The following is an 18,672-nucleotide window of genomic DNA, read 5'->3' on the forward strand; positions in this document are numbered from 1 at the left end:
GAGGCAGGAAGTGGCAGCTGGATACTGCCACACCACACAGGCCCCATTAATCATTAACCATGTGTGAACCAGAACCGTCTCTGAGAGATTCTGGGCTAAAATGTCCACCACTTCCACTCCCCTTGCCCCAAGGCAAAGGCTGGAAACCAGTTGTGTGGTTGTCCCGAAGCTTCCTCAGGTGTCTCCACCCAGAACCCTTCCTGGAAAACCAGCTGGGCTGCTCTGACTAAGCTACCCACTACCCAGCCATGGGAATGAAGAAAGAATGAGATGAGGGTGCTTCAAGGGGGCCCTTGGCCCAGTTCTTAGCATAGAAACCAGCTCAGGCCAGAGCAGTTTGAAGTTTTTGACTAAGACAAGCTAGGAGAAGAAGTGCCCATTCCCCCACCAACCAGATCTAAGGTAGGGATACCTGCCTCTGAATGTGGAAGGATGGTTATGCCACTCCTGAGGCTTCACCAGTCCCTCTTCTCTCCAGGCTCTCCCCCAGAAAAGGCAGCCAGCCTTTGGGCGCCCTGCACCTCCTCTCACTCCAGGAACAATGAGACTAAGATCACACCAAGCTGCTTTCACTTTATTCTTGTTTTATACATTCTCCTGCCCCCAGATTTGGAGGCAGATCATGATGTATGCTCAGCAGTCCTGCTCAGAGCCTTGACTATATTCTATCAGTTCCCCTCTCCCCATCCCCCACCCTCCCCAACCCCCACCCAGGCAGGCCTCCAGTCCAGTTACTGCTCTTGGGGGTGAGAGCAGAATCAGAGACAGAAGGCCGAGCAAACTGTCCCAGCCCCCAGCTGCCCCCAGTGACAAGGGCGCGGTCCTGCACTGAATGGATGGAGATTCTACTGAGGGAGGGCAGCTCCTTGCCAAGGCACGGGGGCCACCTTCTCAACGTGGCCACAGGTTTGTTCAGATGTGGGTAGTGTGCTCGTCCCGAGCCGGGGTCTGCAGCACCTCCAACTGACTCAGGAGCAGAGGAATGTGAGGGCGCTGCTGGGGGTCCACAGTCATCATTGAGGTCAGCAGCTGCCGCAAGGCTGAAGAATGCCTGCAGAAGGAGGAGGGGAGGGTGAGGAAGGCGGCCACCCCCTGTGCTCTGACCCCTGCAAATGGAAGGGAGGAGCCTGGAGTGCCCCTGCTCCTTTCAGAGCTCACCTGGGGCTCTGTGGGATGCTGAGTTGGTTCTGTACTGCAAGGGCCACGCTGTCACCCTTCTGGAACACCATATCATAAGGGCCTTCCCCAAACATCATGGCATATAGCACACAGCCTAGGGACTGAGCATAACTTGGTTATTCCTTGGAAGGGGACCAATGGAGTCATCTCTGTTTCATTCTGTAGTGAAAGGAGACTACAGTATGCCGACTTCAGTCACGTGACACCACCAGGGCCCCAGAGAAACTGCCAGTTAGCTGGAGGCCTCTGTGTCTTGCGCTGAGCTGCTGCCTCCAGCCCTGACATTTAGTTATACTTATCCTGCTCAAAGGGCAAGATTATACCACTTCCTGAGCAACTGAGTAGTGTCAGTGACAGTTCCCAGGAAGGAAGTTGAGGGGGGATGGGGACATACATGCTTCCTGGGGCCCCATGCACTGGAAACCAAAGACTTGCTCCTCCAGTTCACAGCAGCCACAGAGCAGCACTCCTTCCCTCCCACATTCCCACCCACATGCTCCTCACCCAGACATCAGTCCGCTCATCGATGACACAGTGGCTCTGCACGGAAAAGAGCTCCGGGGCCCGGTAGGAGATGGTGCACCGCTGGGCTGCCCAGTCCTGGAACAGTGGCCCCAGAGCTCAGAAGCAGGGCACAGGTCTTAGTCATGTGACCAAACCAGGGCATGCACCAGAAGGGGTTGAGGATGGGGAAGAGGTGGGCAAAGGACTCTGGAAACTTTTACCTGGAGGGCCAGAGCCTGGCGGGAGCCCTCCACGTGGATGCATGCTTGATTCATGGACCCCAAGTCCATTAGAACCGGCTGCCCCTCATCGCCAAGCAAGATATTGGTGGGTTTCAGGTCCCTGCGGGGAAGTAGAAATGACCCATGAGCATCCCTGAACCAGAAGGCCAGGATCCTAGAGGGGTAAAAGAATCACAGGGACTGTTCCTGGAGAAGAGCACAGAGATCTCTCATTTCTCTTGATGAGGCTCTTCCTTTCTGTCCAGCAAGTACATGGAGCCTCCCACTGACCTGTGGGCATAACCCTTGGCGTGAATAGCCTCAAGGCCTCTGCAGATACCCAGCAGCAGCCGAATGATTTGCTCTTCAGTCAAAAAGTTGCCTTTGTCCTTCAGCTTTTCTATCTCATTCCACAGCGTACCTCTCTGCAAAACAAGTTTCCCCGAAGTTGATGTTTTTAGCCTCCACTCCCTGACCTGATTCTTTCCCTATGTCAGAGTCTATAGTAATTTCACCACACACCCTACACCCCAGGTGGGTTCCTTAAAACCCAAATCTGAAATGCTCAAACCAGAACATGACCTCTGCTTCCTAATGTGCATGACTGCTCATAATAGTCCTTGGCACACACGGCTCTGTTGCAACCCCCTCCATAGCCAGGAGACTTTCTGACCTTGAAGAAGGGTAGCAGCAGCCAGGCCTCATGTTTAGTGCCTCGCTCTCTCAGACAATAAGCCACGAGGCGAAGGATGTTGGGGTGATGGAAGAGGCGATGCATGTCTGCTTCTCGTTGGGCCTCCTCCCGGTCCTGCTGCTCATGACACAGGATTCGCTTCAGGGCGTAGAACTGTCCATCATGCAACCCCTCCACTAGGTCCACAAAGCTGAACCCACTGTGGGCCAAAGAGGTCAGTGAAGGACCAAGGTCATCTCCCATACTGCTGGGATCCAGAGGAATTCCCTGGGGAGAAGTGCAGGGGTGGGGTGGGGTGGGGGGTGTCTTTCCCATTTACTAGCCACACTCCCAAGGTGTGACACTAAAAAGAAGTCTGAAGATTATTAACATAGAGCAAGGACAGTCACTTTCTAGGTCCTATGGTCTTAATGCAGGGCTTCAATAAATATTAAATAAATAACAGTCAACCTTTATCAAGTGCTATGAATCAGGCAATAGGGGAGACACTTGATACGAATTATCTCATTTAGTCCTCACAGCCCCGCCATTGAAGCACAATTAGCTCTAATAAGCAGATAAGGCAACTAGGGCTTATCAAGGCTATACATGGTGAATCTAGGAAGACTGGTTCCACAATCCACTTTCTTGACCACCAAGGAGCTGGGCTCTGTCCGGTGAATTAGAGGCTCTGTGTCCCTATCCTGTGCTGACTGCTGTCCTTCAAAAAACCACAACTCTTGGGACTAAATGATTTCCAAAACACTCACCCCTCCCCCAGTTTATGGATGAAGAGGTAGCGCTTATGGTCAATGGTGACAGTTCCCCGAGAGCAGATGCAAAGCGCGTGGCCCATATTGTCTCAGTCATCCTCCTCAAGGACGGTCTGAAGCTGCTAAAGGGTTCGTCCAGGTCGAGTGGTCTTTTTCAGGCAAATTGCTGGGGCTCCAGCAGATCATGCTGGAAGGAAAAGAATAGCAGGTCATGGGCGGGGTACAATCCAGAAGACCCCCTAAAGGGCCAACGTGAGCGCTCAGGCCCAGGTCTTCGAACCTAGAGAAAATAAGCCCTGGCAACGCCCGCTCCAAGAAGGCTGGGGGTCAGGTGCCTTAAAAAGCCCCAGGCCCCCGCGGCGACTCCCAGGCCACTTCCTCCAACCCCGGCCCACCTTCAGGCGGCCCCTCACTCGCACACCCCATTGGGCTGCAGAGGCAGGGCACGGGGTAGTTCCGGGGAGAAGTGCGACGCCCGGACCAACCACTTGCAGAGCCCACTCTAGGTCTCGGTCTGGGTGGGCCAGCCAGGACACGGCACTCACCCGGCTTTAGCTGGAGGGAAGCGCCAGGGACCGGAAGCAGTAGTTACGTCATCAGCCCGCGCCGGTGTAACGGCCCGCAGTATCCTAGCAACCGCTGAGCACTAGGACGATGTGGGGGCGTGGAGCTGAGAGGCCGGGGGCGGGTTAGGCCTGGGGGAGGACGGGTCCCAGGACCCGGGTGAGGGTTCCACACCTGGCCTGCAGTGGGGGTCAAGACGCAGGCACCTACGTCAAAAGGGAGCAAAGCCGGGCTCGGCCCGAGGCCCCCAGGACCTGTATCTCCCAATGCCAGAGGTAGGAGGCGTCATACCTCCCGTGCACCGGGTGGCCGACTGGGGTCCAGCCCGGAGGTGGATGCTCAGAGGGGGCGAGTGCTGGCAGCCTGGACCCCTTTGCAGCTCTGATCAGTACAACCTTGGGGGCTCTGGCCTGTATCCTATTACCGTAGTCTCAGTAGTTAAGAGCTCAGGCTCTTGAACTAGACTAGGGTCTGAATCTTAATAGCCTGGACAAGTTACTTAGCCTGTAGGAACCTCACTTTCCCTAACTGTAAAATAGGTGTAAGAGTACCTAAAGTTAAATGCATGAACTCTGAGGCCAGACTGCCTCATTCAAATCCCAGCTCTACTAAACTAGTTATGTGACCTTGTTAACAGGCTAATATTTCTATCCTTCAATCCCCTCATCTGTAAAATGGAGATTATTATCTACTTCATGGAGTTGTTTGAAGATTAAATGAGAGGTGAATTGCTTACTATAGCGTTTGATGCATAGCCCTGAGTAGTGTCCATAAGCAGAAATAATAATAATAACTATTATTATTATCCTGGTCTTCACATCCCAGGCTTGGGACTGTGAAGGCAGTGAGTGATGGAAATTCACAAATTCCCAAACCTTGGAACCTTGATGTCTCTTGCCCAGGCAGGGGTAAATTGGAAAGGGGCACACATCCAAAGACGATAGGATGGCCTAGATGGTCTCTTTTGTTGAAACAGGACAGGATTCTCTAGGAAGAAGATTCCTCTTGTAACCTGATCCCCACCCCAACTCCCACTCCCCTTTCATATACTGAGAAGATATCCTCTGATTTCCCTTGGGTCTGAACCTGGATCTGACATTCATTTAGATTTAACCTGATGTGTACTGGACCCTGCGATAGCAGCAGAGGACTCAGGATAGACAAGGCTCTCCCCATCCTCAGGGGCTCCGTGTAGCAGAGAACTACTTCTCAATCCTGAATGTGCTCAGAGCACCCGGAAATCTTGTTAAAATACAATTTCTGACTCTACAGGTCTGAGGTAGGGTCTGAGACTCTGCATTTCTAACAAGCTCCCAGGTAATGTTGATGAAGCTGGTTCATGAACCAGTAGCAAGATGTAGAGGATTTTACGAACTAGCAGAGTAGCAGATAGCTGCAGGCTGGAGACAAAGTCCAGGCTAATCCCTGGCAACTTGCGGTGGTCTCCGCCCACTTGCTCGCTGAGGTTCTCTACCAGGAATCCGCCACGTGACGGTCGGACCACTGTCTCTGACTGGAAGAGCCCCGAAAGCGCCATGGCTCCCGAGAAACCTCTCTGCCTTCCCTCCCTGCTGCTCCCACTCCTGACGCTGCTGCTGCCCCAGGTAGGATGGGAGAATCGAACCAGCCGCTGGGTGCGGTGAAACAGGGTCAGAGCTGGCGGAGGAGAGAGTGAAAGTGAAAACAACAAAATACTGGGAAGGGCTAGTTCCATCTCCTCTGCTCTTGGCAGACGCTCACCGCGGACTCAAGCCCACTGTGAGCACGGTCTCTCCCCTTACAGGCAGACACTCGGTCGTTCGTAGTGGATCGGGACCATAACAGATTCCTCCTGGACGGGGCCCCGTTCCGCTACGTATCTGGCAGCCTGCACTACTTTCGGGTACCGCGGGTACTTTGGGCAGACCGGCTTTTCAAGATGCGAATGAGTGGCCTCAACGTAGTACAGTTGTAAGAAGTGCTCATGAGAGCCATGGAAGGGTGGGATTCACTCCTCCTACCATGCCCTTAAGAAGGGGATCAGGACAGGAAGACCGGCTGGGTATGAGGATTGTAGCTCCAGCGCTTCCCTGCCAAGGGTGGGAAAGGGGAGGGCCAGGACCTCCTTCCCACAGCTTCCTGGAGATTCCTGCAGGCCTGAGCCCCTTGGCCTCCCTGGCTTCTCCCTGTCTTGGGCCCTGTTAACCTCTTCCTTTTTCAGTTATGTGCCCTGGAACTACCATGAGCCAGAGCCTGGGGTCTATAACTTTAATGGCAGCCGTGACCTCTTTGCATTTCTGAAAGAGGCAACTTTAGCCAACCTGTTGGTCATACTGAGACCAGGACCTTACATCTGTGCAGAGTGGGAGATGGTGAGTTAGTTGGAGAAGGGATAGAAGCAAAGCTTCCCATGTACCCCCACTCTAGGGCCACTTCCATCACTACCCTCAACTCCCTCCCTTCTTACCTACCCTATTCCAGTCTTAGACAACAAAGCCCACTCATTTTTTTGTTGTCTTTATGTTTGTCTCAGGGGGGTCTCCCAGCCTGGTTGCTTCGAAAACCTAAAATTCATCTGAGAACCTCAGATCCAGGTGGGTAGAGAAAATAGACTGGACTCAGAAAAAAAGCAAACAACAACAAAATGGGTCATTTGGGTACCCAAAACAGAGATCATTCATTCAAATTATTTACTGTTTTAATCATGCCCAGCAGCATGCAGGGAACTGGGGGACCAGACAGATTCAGTGTGGAAGACACATTAGTTTTAAAAAAAAACACACCCAAAACCTATATAAGATTATTTTTAAAATACTGCACAAGAAAATGGACAAGGAGTTGAGATAGTGAATAACAGGGCCTCTTTTAGGTAGGAAAGCCAGAAAAGGCTTTTCTGAGATGACATTTCAGTTACTCTAGGAAAGGGAAAGCACTGGTCATATGAAGAGTGAAGTCCGAATGACCAGGTAGACGGAATGGTGTACTTTTCTGGGGGGAGGGCTGTGCTGTGAGTCTTGTGGGATCATGGTTCAGATGAGGGATTGAACCTGGCCCCTTGGCAGTGAAAGCTCGGAGTCCTAACTACTAGACCACAGGGAATTCCCAGGTATGGTGTGTTTTAAGACCCAGAGGTAGGAGAGAACACTGGCATGAATGAGGCCAGCATGGATGGAGCACAGCGGGTAAACGAGAGTAGTATGAGAAATTGGAGCTGTATAGTGAGTGTTAATGCAAGAGCACTGTAAGGGGTTTGCCTTTTATTATAAGCACAGTAGAAAGTCATTGAAAGAGTTTAGCCAAAATTATCTGATTTGTTTTCAGATTACATTAGCCTGGATGTGGGAAATGGATTGAGGGAGAGCAAGGGTAGAGGTGGAGAAACTTAACTGGGAGACTGTGATCATAGTTGAGGAAAGAGATGGCTCCTGGTTGTGATAGTAGTGGAAATGCAAAGAAGAGGGCAGAAATGAGCTATAGGTTGGAGGTAAAGGTCAGCAGGATTCAACTGACAGATGTTGATGAGAAAGGGAGTGGTGGTGGAGGGGCGGGGGAACAGTGTGGGTAGGATGAGGAGAGAAAGGAATCAAGCGTCCAGCCAGTCAAGATGATGGTGCCACTCACTGACTTAGGGAAGACAGAGAAGACTAGGGGTGGCAAAAGATCAACATTTGGGGAAAAAACAATAGTTCTTGTCATGTTAAATTTTTATCATTCTAAGGGATGCGATTTAATGTATGCTTGGATTAAAGGAGGCAGTGCAACCTGGCCCTCCTTTATACAGAACACAAAATGTAAAGGAATTGAATGTTTTAAAAGTGTAAAGATAGCCTCTAAAATGTCTTTCATTGACTCCAACTTTGAGAGTCCGCTATCTGCTAGGCATTGTCCTCAATGAGAGGGATGCAGCCAATGAGCCTGACAGACAAGGTTCCTGCTCACTAGTAGGGGAGACCGACAGGAAACAATTACAGACACACACACTTAATTTTAATTTCTTAAGCACTTGAAAAGGGAGTATGAGGTGATGTGAAAGAGTGTAACAGGGGGAATCTACCCTCATCTAGGATATCAGAGGTTTTCTTGGGGAAGTGAAATGTAAGTTGAGACCTGAAGCCTGAGTTGGAGTCGCCTAGGTAAGGAGGCAGAGGTCATGCATGAAGACCCTGAGGGTGAGTCAACAAAAATCACCAACAGGAGTTGAGAACTGAAGGCATGCCACCTCATATGATGATCTTTCATTTGCTGACTTAAATGTCCTGAACTGGCAGTTCCATCAGGGTGCAGGTCAGATATTCTACAATTTTGTGAAATCCCATGCTACTTCATACCTGAATCTGGTGGGAGCCTGTAACCCCTAGAGTCCATGGGGTCACAAAGAGTCAGATGCGACAGAGCACACACGCATGCACGCTACTTCATAGCGATATCAAGTATATATTATATATGGTTATGTAATAGCTCTATATGATGGGTTTTAACATTTTTTTTTCTGATATTTAAAAAATGAATTCTCTAGAAATACTGCTTTGTGTCCTGTGCTCAAATTTCATTGCCATGCAAATATTCAAGTGCTTAGGGTTCAGAGTTTCCTCTGACAAGTCACGGCTTCCCAGATGGAGTTATGGACAAGTGGGATGACACACAATGCTTCCCCGAGTTGAGGTGGCACTCAGGATGCTGGCACTGATGCTAGGGGTGGGGGCCGAGGAGGTGGCAGTGCCCTAACGAGCAGAGCACTGCTCCTTCCTTTAGACTTCCTTGCCGCAGTGGACTCCTGGTTCAAGGTCTTGCTGCCCAGGATATATCCATGGCTCTACCACAATGGGGGCAACATCATTAGCATTCAGGTACCAGTGGAAAGTTGACTGGGCTCGGGGAAGGAGGTGCCAGTGCCCTTAATTTCTCCACCTCAGAGCTGACCTCCACTTTTCCTTTCCCCTGGCAGGTGGAGAATGAATATGGTAGCTACAGAGCCTGCGACGTGAGCTACATGAGGCACCTAGCTGGGCTCTTCCGAGCGCTGCTGGGAGACAAGATCTTGCTCTTCACCACAGATGGGCCTGAAGGACTCAAATGTGGCTCCCTCCAGGGACTCTATACCACTGTAGATTTTGGCCCAGGTCTCCCAAGCAAGGGTTCAGAATGAAGTCTGGGGAAGGGGCACCTGTTTCATGTTGCTTACCTTGCACCTTTGCCTCCTTTCTGCAGCTGACAACATGACCAAGATCTTTGGCCTGCTTCGGAAGTATGAACCCCGTGGGCCCCTGGTGAGGAGCCAGAGGGGAGGCCAATCAAAGCAAGAGGCAGTGTGGGGAATGAGTGGCGCTCAGGTCCCATCTTGCTCACAGCTTCTTTCACTTCATGCTGTAGGTGAACTCTGAGTACTACACAGGCTGGCTGGATTACTGGGGCCAGAATCACTCCACACGCTCTGTTCCAGCTGTAACCAAAGGACTAGAGAAAATGCTCAAGTTGGGAGCCAGTGTGAACATGTAACTGGAGGCACTGGGGCCAACATAAAATCTGTAACTGGGTGTTGGGGATGAAGGTTAAGATTCAATGGGTCAGCTTCTACCTTTCCCCCCACTCTTCCCCACTTCAGGTACATGTTCCATGGAGGTACCAACTTTGGATACTGGAATGGTGAGTCTAGACGGTCTCTGGGGTGGAGGCAGGGAGGCAGCAAGGAATTAAAGAGTCTGAGGAATGCATGGATTAGAATGTCTAGAAGCTGGATATGGCTACCACCGCCCCTTCTGAGAGCAAAATTCTCTGCATGAATTTCTTTGCTTAGTGCCTACCATCTGAAAGATGCATTGAATTAATTAAATTGGTTTGACTAGGTGCTGATGAGAAGGGACGCTTTCTTCCAATTACTACCAGCTATGACTACGACGCACCCATATCCGAAGCAGGGGACCCCACACCCAAGCTTTTTGCTATTCGAAATGTCATCAGCAAGGTGCCCTACCACTTCATTAAGTGCCAAAGGCTTTTACTAATTTAGGGGGAGGGGTGCCCATAAGGCAGTGATTATTGTCTGAACCACAAAACCCTCTGAGCAGCCTGTTGCAGCATTTCTCACTTATTCAGATGGGACTTCCTGGGGAGATACAAATACATACAATATTAGAGAATCTTCATGACCCCTGAAGCCCTTCCCTGGACCCCAGGTTAAGAACCCTGCACTAAGGTGTTGGAATAGGGTTTCTTTGTGTGCTTTTCCTATGGCTCCTGAGAGAATTTGGGCTCAGTTCCAGGAAGTTCCCTTGGGACCTTTACCTCCCCCCAGCCCCAAGATGAAGCTTGGACCTTTGACCCTACACCTGGTAAGCTCCTCCCCATTATTCTCTGATTCTGCCCAGCCTGTCCTGCCCTCTCTTCTGAAAGTTCCCTTGTATTCTGATACTTTCCCCTTATTCTAATAGGATGGGAATTTGCTGGATTTCTTAGACTTGCTATGCCCCCAAGGGCCCATTCATTCAATCTTGCCAATGACCTTTGAGGCTGTCAACCAGGTAAAGCGTAATCCACCAACAGCTCTACCAAGGGTCCCCTCAGTTCTGCATCTTCCCAACAGTATCCTTTCTTGTCTCTCAGTACATCTCATTTACTCGTTCTTCCACACCTAGGTCCATGGCTATATGTTGTATCGGACCTATCTGACCTATACTGTTTCTGAGCCAACACAACTCTGGGTGCCAAACAATGGAGTCCATGACCGTGCATACGTGATGGTGGATGGGGTGAGAACCTAATTCCAGGCTACCTTGTGAGCCCATTTCCTTTCCTCGCCAGCAGAGTTTCTGGTATCTACCTTTTCCCACTGCCTGCTCACATTTGCAAAGGATAAGCTGGGATGAGGAAGAGTTTGACAAAGGATACGGTTCTAGAAGGAACTGACAGAAGGGCTACGCTCTCTTTGCCCTCTCAATAATAGTGTCCTAATGTAGCTTCCTGGGTGGGGCCCACAGGCTAGATGCTGAGCCACTCCCTCTCACAGATACTCTCATCCACAGGTGTTTCAGGGTGTTTTGGAACGAAACATGAAGCATAACGTATTTTTGACGGGGAAAGTAGGGGACAAACTGGATGTCCTGCTGGAGAACATGGGGAGGCTCAGTTTTGGGTCTAACAGCAGTGACTTCAAGGTGAGCTCGCTTTGCCCAGTCCCTCACCTCCATACTCTTCTTTACTGAACTCCCTAGAAAAGATAAGGGCCTAAAGGAAGAGCTACAGCCTTAGGGCTTAGAGAGCAAAGCAGCAGCTGGTGGGGGATCTGGACATGGCCACTAGGTGCATCCCAGGGCTTGAGTAGCAGCAGTCTGGCCTTAGAACTTAGTGAATGATGAATTTTCATTTGCCTTCTTCACAGGGCCTGTTACAGCCACCAATTCTGGGGCAGACAATCCTTACCCAGTGGATGATGTTCCCCCTGAAAGTTGATAATCTTGTCAAATGGTGGTTTCCCATCCAGCCACTGAAAAGCTCACATCCTCAGGCCCCCTCTGGCCCCACCTTCTACTCTACCACCTTCCCAATTTCAAACTCAGGCGGGGACACATTTCTGTTTCTACCTGGATGGACGAAGGTATTGCTGATGGTGGGGGTGGGGTGAGGGGTAGGGTTATAAGAGGGGAAAACCATGGAAGAAGGGAGAGCACAAATTATTCCTCTGATTAGGAACCCCCCCAACCCCCCAGCAGGGGGATAATTCTACCCCTCTGAGAGCTGATCCTTTCTTTTCCTCTACCCCCCAGGGCCAAGTCTGGATCAATGGGTTTAACTTGGGCCGCTACTGGACAAAGCGGGGGCCGCAGCAGACCCTCTACGTGCCAAGACCCCTGCTGTTTCCCAGGGGAACCCACAACAGAATCACGTTGCTGGAGCTAGAAAACGTGCCTCCTCAGCCCCAAATCCAGTTCCTGGACAGGCCCATCCTCAATAGCACGAAACACAGGACCTACATCTATTTCCTCTCAGGTGCCTCTGAGCCAATGGAGTTAAGTGGGCACTGAAGGAAAGGTAATCCGTGGACCTGGGACGAGCGCAGTGAGCAGGATCCCTTCATGCTAGCCACGCTGACCATAAGGAAACAAAGGCCACAGGCCTGAATGGAAGTACGAGAGCAGTTTCCTTGCCAAACTTTATTGTGATTAAAGTTCCAGAGACAGTACCAGCTCCACACACCTCTGTGGCCCTGTCTTTGCCCTGGTTCCTGAACGTCCTTCACCCTAATCTTCCAAACACTCTCTGGTTTTGTGGGGGAAGCAGCAGCCTAGGGCCAGTGGGGATGTGCCCTCTCAGGGCCTAGCACTGGCCCCAGGTGGAGCAGTAAGAGATCAGGAAGAGGGCTTCCCAGCCCGACAGCGGTGATCCTGGAGGCAGCGTGTGGAGCAGAAAGAGAAGTCAAGGTAGTGAAAAGGAACAAGGCCTTGGAGAGACATCCCACAACTCCAGCAGCGTCTGAATAAGAGGGAGAAAACGGCTGGAGAGGAATCCCAAAAACGTTCCAATCCAAGCCTTCCCCACCCACCCTCCTGTTACTTCTGTTTTTATTCCAGAGTTTCCCAAAACATCTCAAATCCCCTCAACAGCATTTCTGAACACAGAGCAGCACTTGCTCTACTTGTCCAGAATGGCCCCGCCCACATCACAGCCCACCCCCCACACCTGCCCCCTCCACATACGGAATATTGCTGACGGTGACAGCAGGGTCGGAGGTCTGAGGGTTGGGGGCTGCCAGCTGGGCAGCGAGTCGGCGCTCTGCAGCAAGAGCTCTCTGAGGGGAGGAGAAGCCGTGTTAAGCACAAGGCCTCAGTGGTGGAGAGTGTGTCCAGGAAGTGACGGCTGCACACGGGGGAAGCGATCAGACCTCTGGGGAAGTGTTGCTGTGGAAGGAAGAAGCCCCAGCCTCACCTTCTCCCGGTCACTGAGGGCAGCAAATCGCCGCTGCTCTTCTCGCTCCTGCTTCTCCTGCTCCTGCCGCTTCCTCTGCTGCTCCTCCCGGTGCCGCCGGGCTGCCTTCTGCTCCTTTCTCCGAGTGGCCTGCCGTGCCTCCATTTCTGCTGTTAGCGGCCCCGGCACCTGGAGGATTTCCAGGTAAGCATAAGGTAAAGATCTGTACAAACTATCCTTGATAAGACTGTAGGAGAATAGAAAAGATCTAGCCAGCATCTCTGATGCCTCCCCACTCTGCTGCTTCCTTCTTCAGCTGACCTGAGCTTTGCTGTAATCGTAAGCATCTGGATTCTTCTCCATGAACCTCCGGAACTCATTGCGTGTTGATCTGTCAGCTGCAACTGTATACGGTGGCCGAGCTCGGGAATCCCTAGGTGCGAAAACCCCCAAAGCAGGTTCCGTTTGCCTGCTGCACCTCCCAATGTTGCCCAAGCAGACCAAGGGAAATATTGTCAAGTAGGCCAAGGCCAAGGTTAGCATCCAGATCATCCTCTGTACCCTAGCAGGGATCGGCATGAGGACCTCACTTACTGCACAGTGGGGTCCGCACCTGCCTCCAGCAGCAGGCGAACCACTGAGCCTCTCCCAGCTGCGGCTGCTGCGTGCAGGAGAGTGAAGCCACCGGAGCCCAAGGGGGCAGTGAGCAGAGGCAGAACTCCAGGGTCTAGGGGGCTGGCAGTGAGCCGGTCCTTCAGCATCCCCACATCTCCAGCTCGGCAAGCAGCTAGAAGCACATCCCAGAGCTCCAACTGACCGGGGGACATGGCCTCATCCCAGGGAAGCCCCAAATGGGCTGACCCTGAAAGGGCCTCATCTTCCTTTGGTTGCTGGGAAAGAGTCATTTGTACCCCAGACTCCAGGTCTTGCTTTCTCTCCCTCTTATTCCTTTTTCTCCTCCTTTGCTTGGGAAATACCTCAAACTCACGAAGATCCAGCGTTCCCAGTGTCACCTCTACTAGCTCCAGCTCTACCTGGGAGCCATCCTCTCCCTCTGACTCTAATCCTAGGGGAAAAAAGTTGCTATGTTAGATCCATCTAAGGAATAAGCAGAGGGTAGAAGGGTGTGGGCTACCCCAGATGCCTAAGAATGTACATAGCGAGATAATCCAGATCACTTGAAATAAAATTGTTTGTATTTTGTCACCCAAGATAAAATAGCATATCAAGAGCTGAAGCCATTAGTATCATGTGAAGAAATGAGGCTCACAGCCCCAATAAGGGCAGGCCTAGAAGAAGCTATTCAGGGACGACAGTCCCTGGACATTCCCATGACAGCCTTAGGGTAGTCAGCAGAGGAGCCTGGAGCAGCTGACAACCATACAGGTGACAGCCTGCAGCAGGGGAAGCAAGCCCTAGCTCCAAACCAGTGCGTCCAAGGAGGCAAGTAAATTATGTTAAGATCCACACAACACATGTCCAAGCATCAACTTCATGCTAAGACTTTTCTAAGAACTAGAGATACGTCAGTGAACAAAAGAGATGATAGGAGATTTGGAAAAATCCCAAAACATATTTAAATAATTGCTACCACATACTGAACAGATGTGTCTGTTTGCGGGGCGGCGGGCGGTGGCAGTGGTGGGAGTATGTAAGGGCTTACTTATAAATAGGGAAGTGGATAAAGTTATGACAGTAGGGGATTTACCACTGCATTTCTAGGACAGACCCCCAGAGAGAGACCTGACAATTGCCAGATGGTGTACAAACCCTGTTTGGGAGCTTCCTCGTTCTGCCCGAATGCTTCATTTTCATCACTGGGGACCTTTCTTTCTTCCTCGATAGACTTCCTTTCTTTCACTCTCTTCCGGTGTGTCTGAGGTAAATCCAACCTGCCTGTCTCCCGGGGGTCTTCTCCTGCCATAAAACAAAAGATGGTTCTTAAATTTAGCTGAGGAGAAGCCAGCTCAGGTTTCTGTCAATGGAAATGTCATCAGACTGCAGTCCGAGTGGTAGAAAACCATCTGGATGCACGAATGAGAACCCAGGCTTGGGTGGAACATTTGGGGCGTATGGAGATCTAGAAAGAAAGCTCACCATAGACATATAACGTGGTCAGCTTATGGAGTACACGCTGTAGCTCTTGGAAGGTGGGTCTTCGGGTAGCGAGGGGGATATCCCAAAGTCGGGGATCACCCCGGCGCAGGGGGGCCTCATGGCCCCCGAAGAACAAGGACCGGCCAGAGCGGGGGGCACGCAGCAGTATCGTCCCAGCCTCCTCCAGTGCCTTGGCCCAGTCTGGCCCTGCCAGCAGGTCACGAACTTCCTAGAGAAGACAGTGACTCAGCTCTGTAATTCTTCACTTGCTACTTTTAAACTTCCAACCAAAAACTGACCCACAGATGATGTACAGATGACGTGCAGGGAATGGGGGTGGAGAATGAGAGGATTAAGACTCCTGGGCATCCACCCCATTCTACCTTCATCTACCCAGAAAGAACAAAGACAGGACACAGGAGCCAGCCTCCCTGCTGTACCATTTAATCAGTCAAGAGGAGAGAAGTGGGGATTAGAGGCGCGCCAGACCTGGACACATAACTCACCTTATAGAGTGCGGCTTCATTGTAGCGCCTCAGACTGGCCCCAGCAGAGGGAGCAGCTGCACCCCGCGCATCCCGGAGCCCCTGCGCTGTGCCCCGCTTGGCCCGCACTGTGTAGCGGTGAAAGCTTTTGTGTGTCAACACTTCTTGTCTGTAGACAGCACAGACTCAGTACTGGAAATCAGATGGTGCTCCCAGACTAACAGGATCCATTCCATCCTTGCCCCATGCAGCACCCTCTCACCCTTGGAAAATGGCACCAGCAAAGTGCCCAGCAGCAGCCATGAGCACCACACAGTCCCTGGGACCTCCACTCCGCAGGTTCTGAAGCAGCAGCTCTGGTTTTTCAAGGGGCACCTGGAGACACAGGAGCAGCACAAGCATCTCTGTGGCACTTACTGGGAGTAAGAAACAAGTGCCAGTGCTACGTGATACACAGGCAGCATCTCTTTTGATACAACAGCTCCATTATTGTCTCCATTTTATAAATACGAAAATTGGAGGCTTGCAGAGGTAGTCAAGATCAAGTAGGAGAACCACAATTCCAACCTAGATCCGTCTATATCCAAATTGAATTCCACTCCACTTGACCCTTGTAAGATTCAGGCCAGTTCAAGACTGTGCCATCAAGTGTGACACCCACCCTGAACAGGAAGGAAGGGAAGAAGTAAGAAATAGACTGTGCTGAGGGGAAATCTAGGCTGAGTGTACAGAAGGCTGGGGCTGACCACACAATGTGTGCTGGCACTTGCCTGGCGAGGGCCTAGGACACAGCGATAGGCATAAAGAAACTGGCCCTGGGCATTTTGGAAAAGAACCCGATGGGGGTGGAAGCCTCGGGGTCGCGTAGGCCTCTCAAAGTCAGCCCTCTCCTCATCCAGTATCTGCAGGTCCTCCTCACTGTCTGAGTCTGAGTCTGAGTCTTCTGATCCTGAGATGCTGGAAAGATCGCCTGAGAACAGCAAAAGTTAAGAAAGCTTGGTACCCCATCTTTGACCTTTCTTCAAGCTCCTCAACTAGGGTCTTTCTCCATCCCCATGACTGATTCGCACATGCTCTCCCACTAGTTATCACCTGTGGAACTCTGCTTTTCAAAGTCCAGGGCAGACAGGAGAGGCTTGTCCTTGAGACGCTGCTTTAGGTTAAACCGATGCCAGTCAAGCTTATAATGTTCCCTCTGGTATGAGACAAAGAGGGAAGAACAATGTGGAAATATGCCTGACCCAGCCTTTTATGGTACCCAAGACCTAAAAAAGAACTCCATGAAGTATGACCAGGTAATACTAACTTCCTTAGTTAATGTAGACCTTCATTAAAAACAAATTTCTACCTCTTTTCCCCAACCATGACATTTTTGCTTCCACATTTAGCTCTGCACCTGGTCTTTTACCTGTTCCTGGTGGTTCTGGAAGACCTGGTCACAGGTTGAACAAAACAACTTCTCTGAAATATCCAGAGGACCCTGTAGTGGTCTTCTTTCTGGGCTTATTTGCTCCTCTGAACCTAAAGGGGAGGGTAAACAGAGGTAGAAAGGGGGCCCAAATCCACACTATCTAGGATTACATTCAGTGTCTGATATACAAAGCAGAAGATACAAATGAGAGAGATGGCATGTCATTGCCTTCAAGGAATTTAACAATCTAGTAATCATGAAATAAATGACACAGCAATCACTTTATAGAATATGCTTCTGAAAAGATATGTATAGGAAGAATATAAACACTGTATGTAAATTAACAACAGGGATTGTTTAGAGGAATCCTGAAAGTGAAAGTGTTAGTCGCTCAGTCATGTCTGACTGCAATCGCATGGACTGCAGCCCACCAGGATCCTCTGTCCATGAAATTCTCCAGGCAAGAACACTGGAGTGGGTTGCCATGCCCTTCTCCAGATCTTCCCGATCCAGGGATTGAACCTGGGTCTCCCACATTGCAGGCAGATTCTTTACTATCTGAGCCACCAGTGAATGGTTTCTGGTAAGGTTAAGATTATTTTTAAACTGTGCAAATAACTCTCCCCCACTACCATCTTTTTAGCTTGTATTTCCAATTACAGTGTGCAGTTGGTTTTATTTTATTTTTTTTAACTATAAGAAAACAGTCAAACTCAAGTAGGATGAAACCAACAGTAAGTTGTTCTATATTCAGCAAGAAGGAATGATTTGATTGGAATAGTTAAATTTGGGTGATATCAAGGAACAGTGAAGTGTTTTTGCAGGCAGTGGTGTTAATGTGATGAGGCATAAGCAATGGCAAGAGATTTGCTTGGAGACAATTCAGGAGCCTGTTCTAGAAATCCAGCGATCAAGTGAAACTTTTTTTTTTTTAATCAGAAAACATGTACAAATGTTGCCTTAAATTCCTAACAGTTAAGAAAAATATACACAAACTTCAGCGTAAAAGTAAAAAACAAACACTCTGCAGTTGGGAGCTGATAAATTTTATCCAGTGGAAGGAGATGTCAACAAGAGCTCCCAAGCTGGGAAACACCAATAAGAATGTGTTCCCTGGAGGAGCAATAAGCTCCAAAGTGTCCTGTCATTTCTCTTACGGGTCCACCCCACACCTTCCCAGATACCTGGACAGGAAGTCTGAAGGGCCTGGGCCAAGGCCTCCTCGGGAAAGTGGCTCACCAGGCGCAGGCCCTGAAGGACCGGAGCATCCGTGCTGAGGTCAAACAGGGAGACCGACACAGGAGCCTGGGCTGCAGCTGGAGCCAGCGACATGGCTGAGCAGAAATTTACTTAGAAGCAGCTGCTGGAGCAGAAAGGTGGTTAAGAAACAGCTTCCCAAAGCAAGGTCCTATGCCGCCTCCCCAGCCAGCGTGACTTCGTTTCCCCTACTCCGCAAGGCACCACGGCCACTCACCCGGGTACCAGGGGTGGGCCCAAGGTTAATACGTGATCCCAGCCTGCTTTCTCAAATCCGCAGTCTCGGACCACACAAGAGTGAAATGGGCGTGAATTCAGCAACCAAATCGACTCCAGCAGAGTTAAAATCACAGAGGTCCCTTAACCAACCTCTCCTCGTTACCCATGCGGTGAGTTCCAGCAGTGACTACACCGCATGGACTCGCCACCGCCCGCAGAAGCTGCACTTAAGGTCAGAGGGAGCTGAGAGGTACGGGAAGTCTACAGTCCGAAAGCCGGATTTTTGCAATACCGTAACAAACTCCTCACTACGGAGTAGCGAAGAGGACAAAAGGTATTGGCTGCATCTGAGCCCCGCCCCACGTAGAGCGTGCAATTGGTTCCCTGACTTCCAGGGCCCGCCTCTAGCTTT

General features: G+C 50.7%; 3 protein-coding genes and 1 long non-coding RNA gene across 14 annotated transcripts; 2 read left to right on the forward strand and 2 right to left on the reverse strand.

Moving 5' to 3' along the window:
• Positions 1-553: 553 nt before the first annotated feature.
• Positions 554-3,995, reverse strand: STK16 (serine/threonine kinase 16). 6 transcript variants are annotated; one of them, XM_043446133.1, is made up of 8 exons: positions 3,896-3,995; positions 3,348-3,537; positions 2,578-2,797; positions 2,196-2,329; positions 1,905-2,025; positions 1,684-1,779; positions 1,159-1,280; positions 554-1,051 (listed from the first exon to the last, which is right to left on the reverse strand). In XM_043446133.1, the coding sequence occupies exons 2-8, from the start codon at positions 3,431-3,433 to the stop codon at positions 913-915; spliced, it is 918 nt and encodes a 305-aa protein (XP_043302068.1). In that variant the 5' UTR covers positions 3,434-3,537; positions 3,896-3,995; the 3' UTR covers positions 554-912. The 6 variants fall into 6 exon arrangements, with proteins under 6 accessions (XP_043302068.1, XP_043302069.1, XP_043302064.1 ...); XM_043446134.1 differs by lacking the exon at positions 1,684-1,779; XM_043446129.1 differs by lacking the exon at positions 1,159-1,280.
• An 18-nt stretch (positions 3,996-4,013) lies between these two features.
• GLB1L (galactosidase beta 1 like) lies at positions 4,014-12,080 on the forward strand. 3 transcript variants are annotated; one of them, XM_043446127.1, is made up of 17 exons: positions 4,014-4,189; positions 5,392-5,518; positions 5,698-5,864; positions 6,115-6,265; positions 6,427-6,487; positions 8,646-8,740; positions 8,839-9,013; positions 9,102-9,160; positions 9,264-9,385; positions 9,496-9,536; positions 9,737-9,855; positions 10,148-10,222; positions 10,322-10,411; positions 10,526-10,639; positions 10,913-11,044; positions 11,269-11,484; positions 11,654-12,080. In XM_043446127.1, exons 2-17 carry the CDS (start codon positions 5,450-5,452, stop codon positions 11,909-11,911), a joined length of 1,944 nt encoding a protein of 647 aa, XP_043302062.1. In that variant the 5' UTR covers positions 4,014-4,189; positions 5,392-5,449; the 3' UTR covers positions 11,912-12,080. The 3 variants fall into 3 exon arrangements, with proteins under 3 accessions (XP_043302062.1, XP_043302061.1, XP_043302063.1); XM_043446126.1 differs by having other exon boundaries at positions 4,025-4,189; positions 10,067-10,222; XM_043446128.1 differs by lacking the exons at positions 5,698-5,864; positions 6,115-6,265 and having other exon boundaries at positions 4,049-4,189; positions 10,067-10,222.
• Positions 12,022-18,565, reverse strand: ANKZF1 (ankyrin repeat and zinc finger peptidyl tRNA hydrolase 1). 4 transcript variants are annotated; one of them, XM_043446123.1, is made up of 14 exons: positions 18,259-18,565; positions 17,969-18,144; positions 16,782-16,894; positions 16,466-16,568; positions 16,144-16,343; positions 15,636-15,748; positions 15,395-15,542; positions 14,889-15,117; positions 14,562-14,708; positions 13,386-13,857; positions 13,113-13,224; positions 12,813-12,980; positions 12,584-12,675; positions 12,022-12,359 (listed from the first exon to the last, which is right to left on the reverse strand). In XM_043446123.1, exons 2-14 carry the CDS (start codon positions 18,114-18,116, stop codon positions 12,236-12,238), a joined length of 2,169 nt encoding a protein of 722 aa, XP_043302058.1. In that variant the 5' UTR covers positions 18,117-18,144; positions 18,259-18,565; the 3' UTR covers positions 12,022-12,235. The 4 variants fall into 4 exon arrangements, with proteins under 4 accessions (XP_043302058.1, XP_043302057.1, XP_043302059.1 ...); XM_043446122.1 differs by having other exon boundaries at positions 17,969-18,147; positions 18,259-18,540; XM_043446124.1 differs by having other exon boundaries at positions 13,386-13,578; positions 18,259-18,538.
• On the forward strand, positions 12,872-14,002 carry LOC122426882. Its single transcript, XR_006265257.1, has 2 exons — positions 12,872-13,006; positions 13,108-14,002. It is a non-coding gene; the product is annotated as an uncharacterized LOC122426882 (long non-coding RNA).
• Positions 18,566-18,672: the final 107 nt, after the last annotated feature.

Source organism: Cervus canadensis, chromosome 24 (genome assembly GCF_019320065.1).
Source record: "Cervus canadensis isolate Bull #8, Minnesota chromosome 24, ASM1932006v1, whole genome shotgun sequence".
Taxonomy (NCBI): domain Eukaryota; kingdom Metazoa; phylum Chordata; class Mammalia; order Artiodactyla; family Cervidae; genus Cervus; species Cervus canadensis.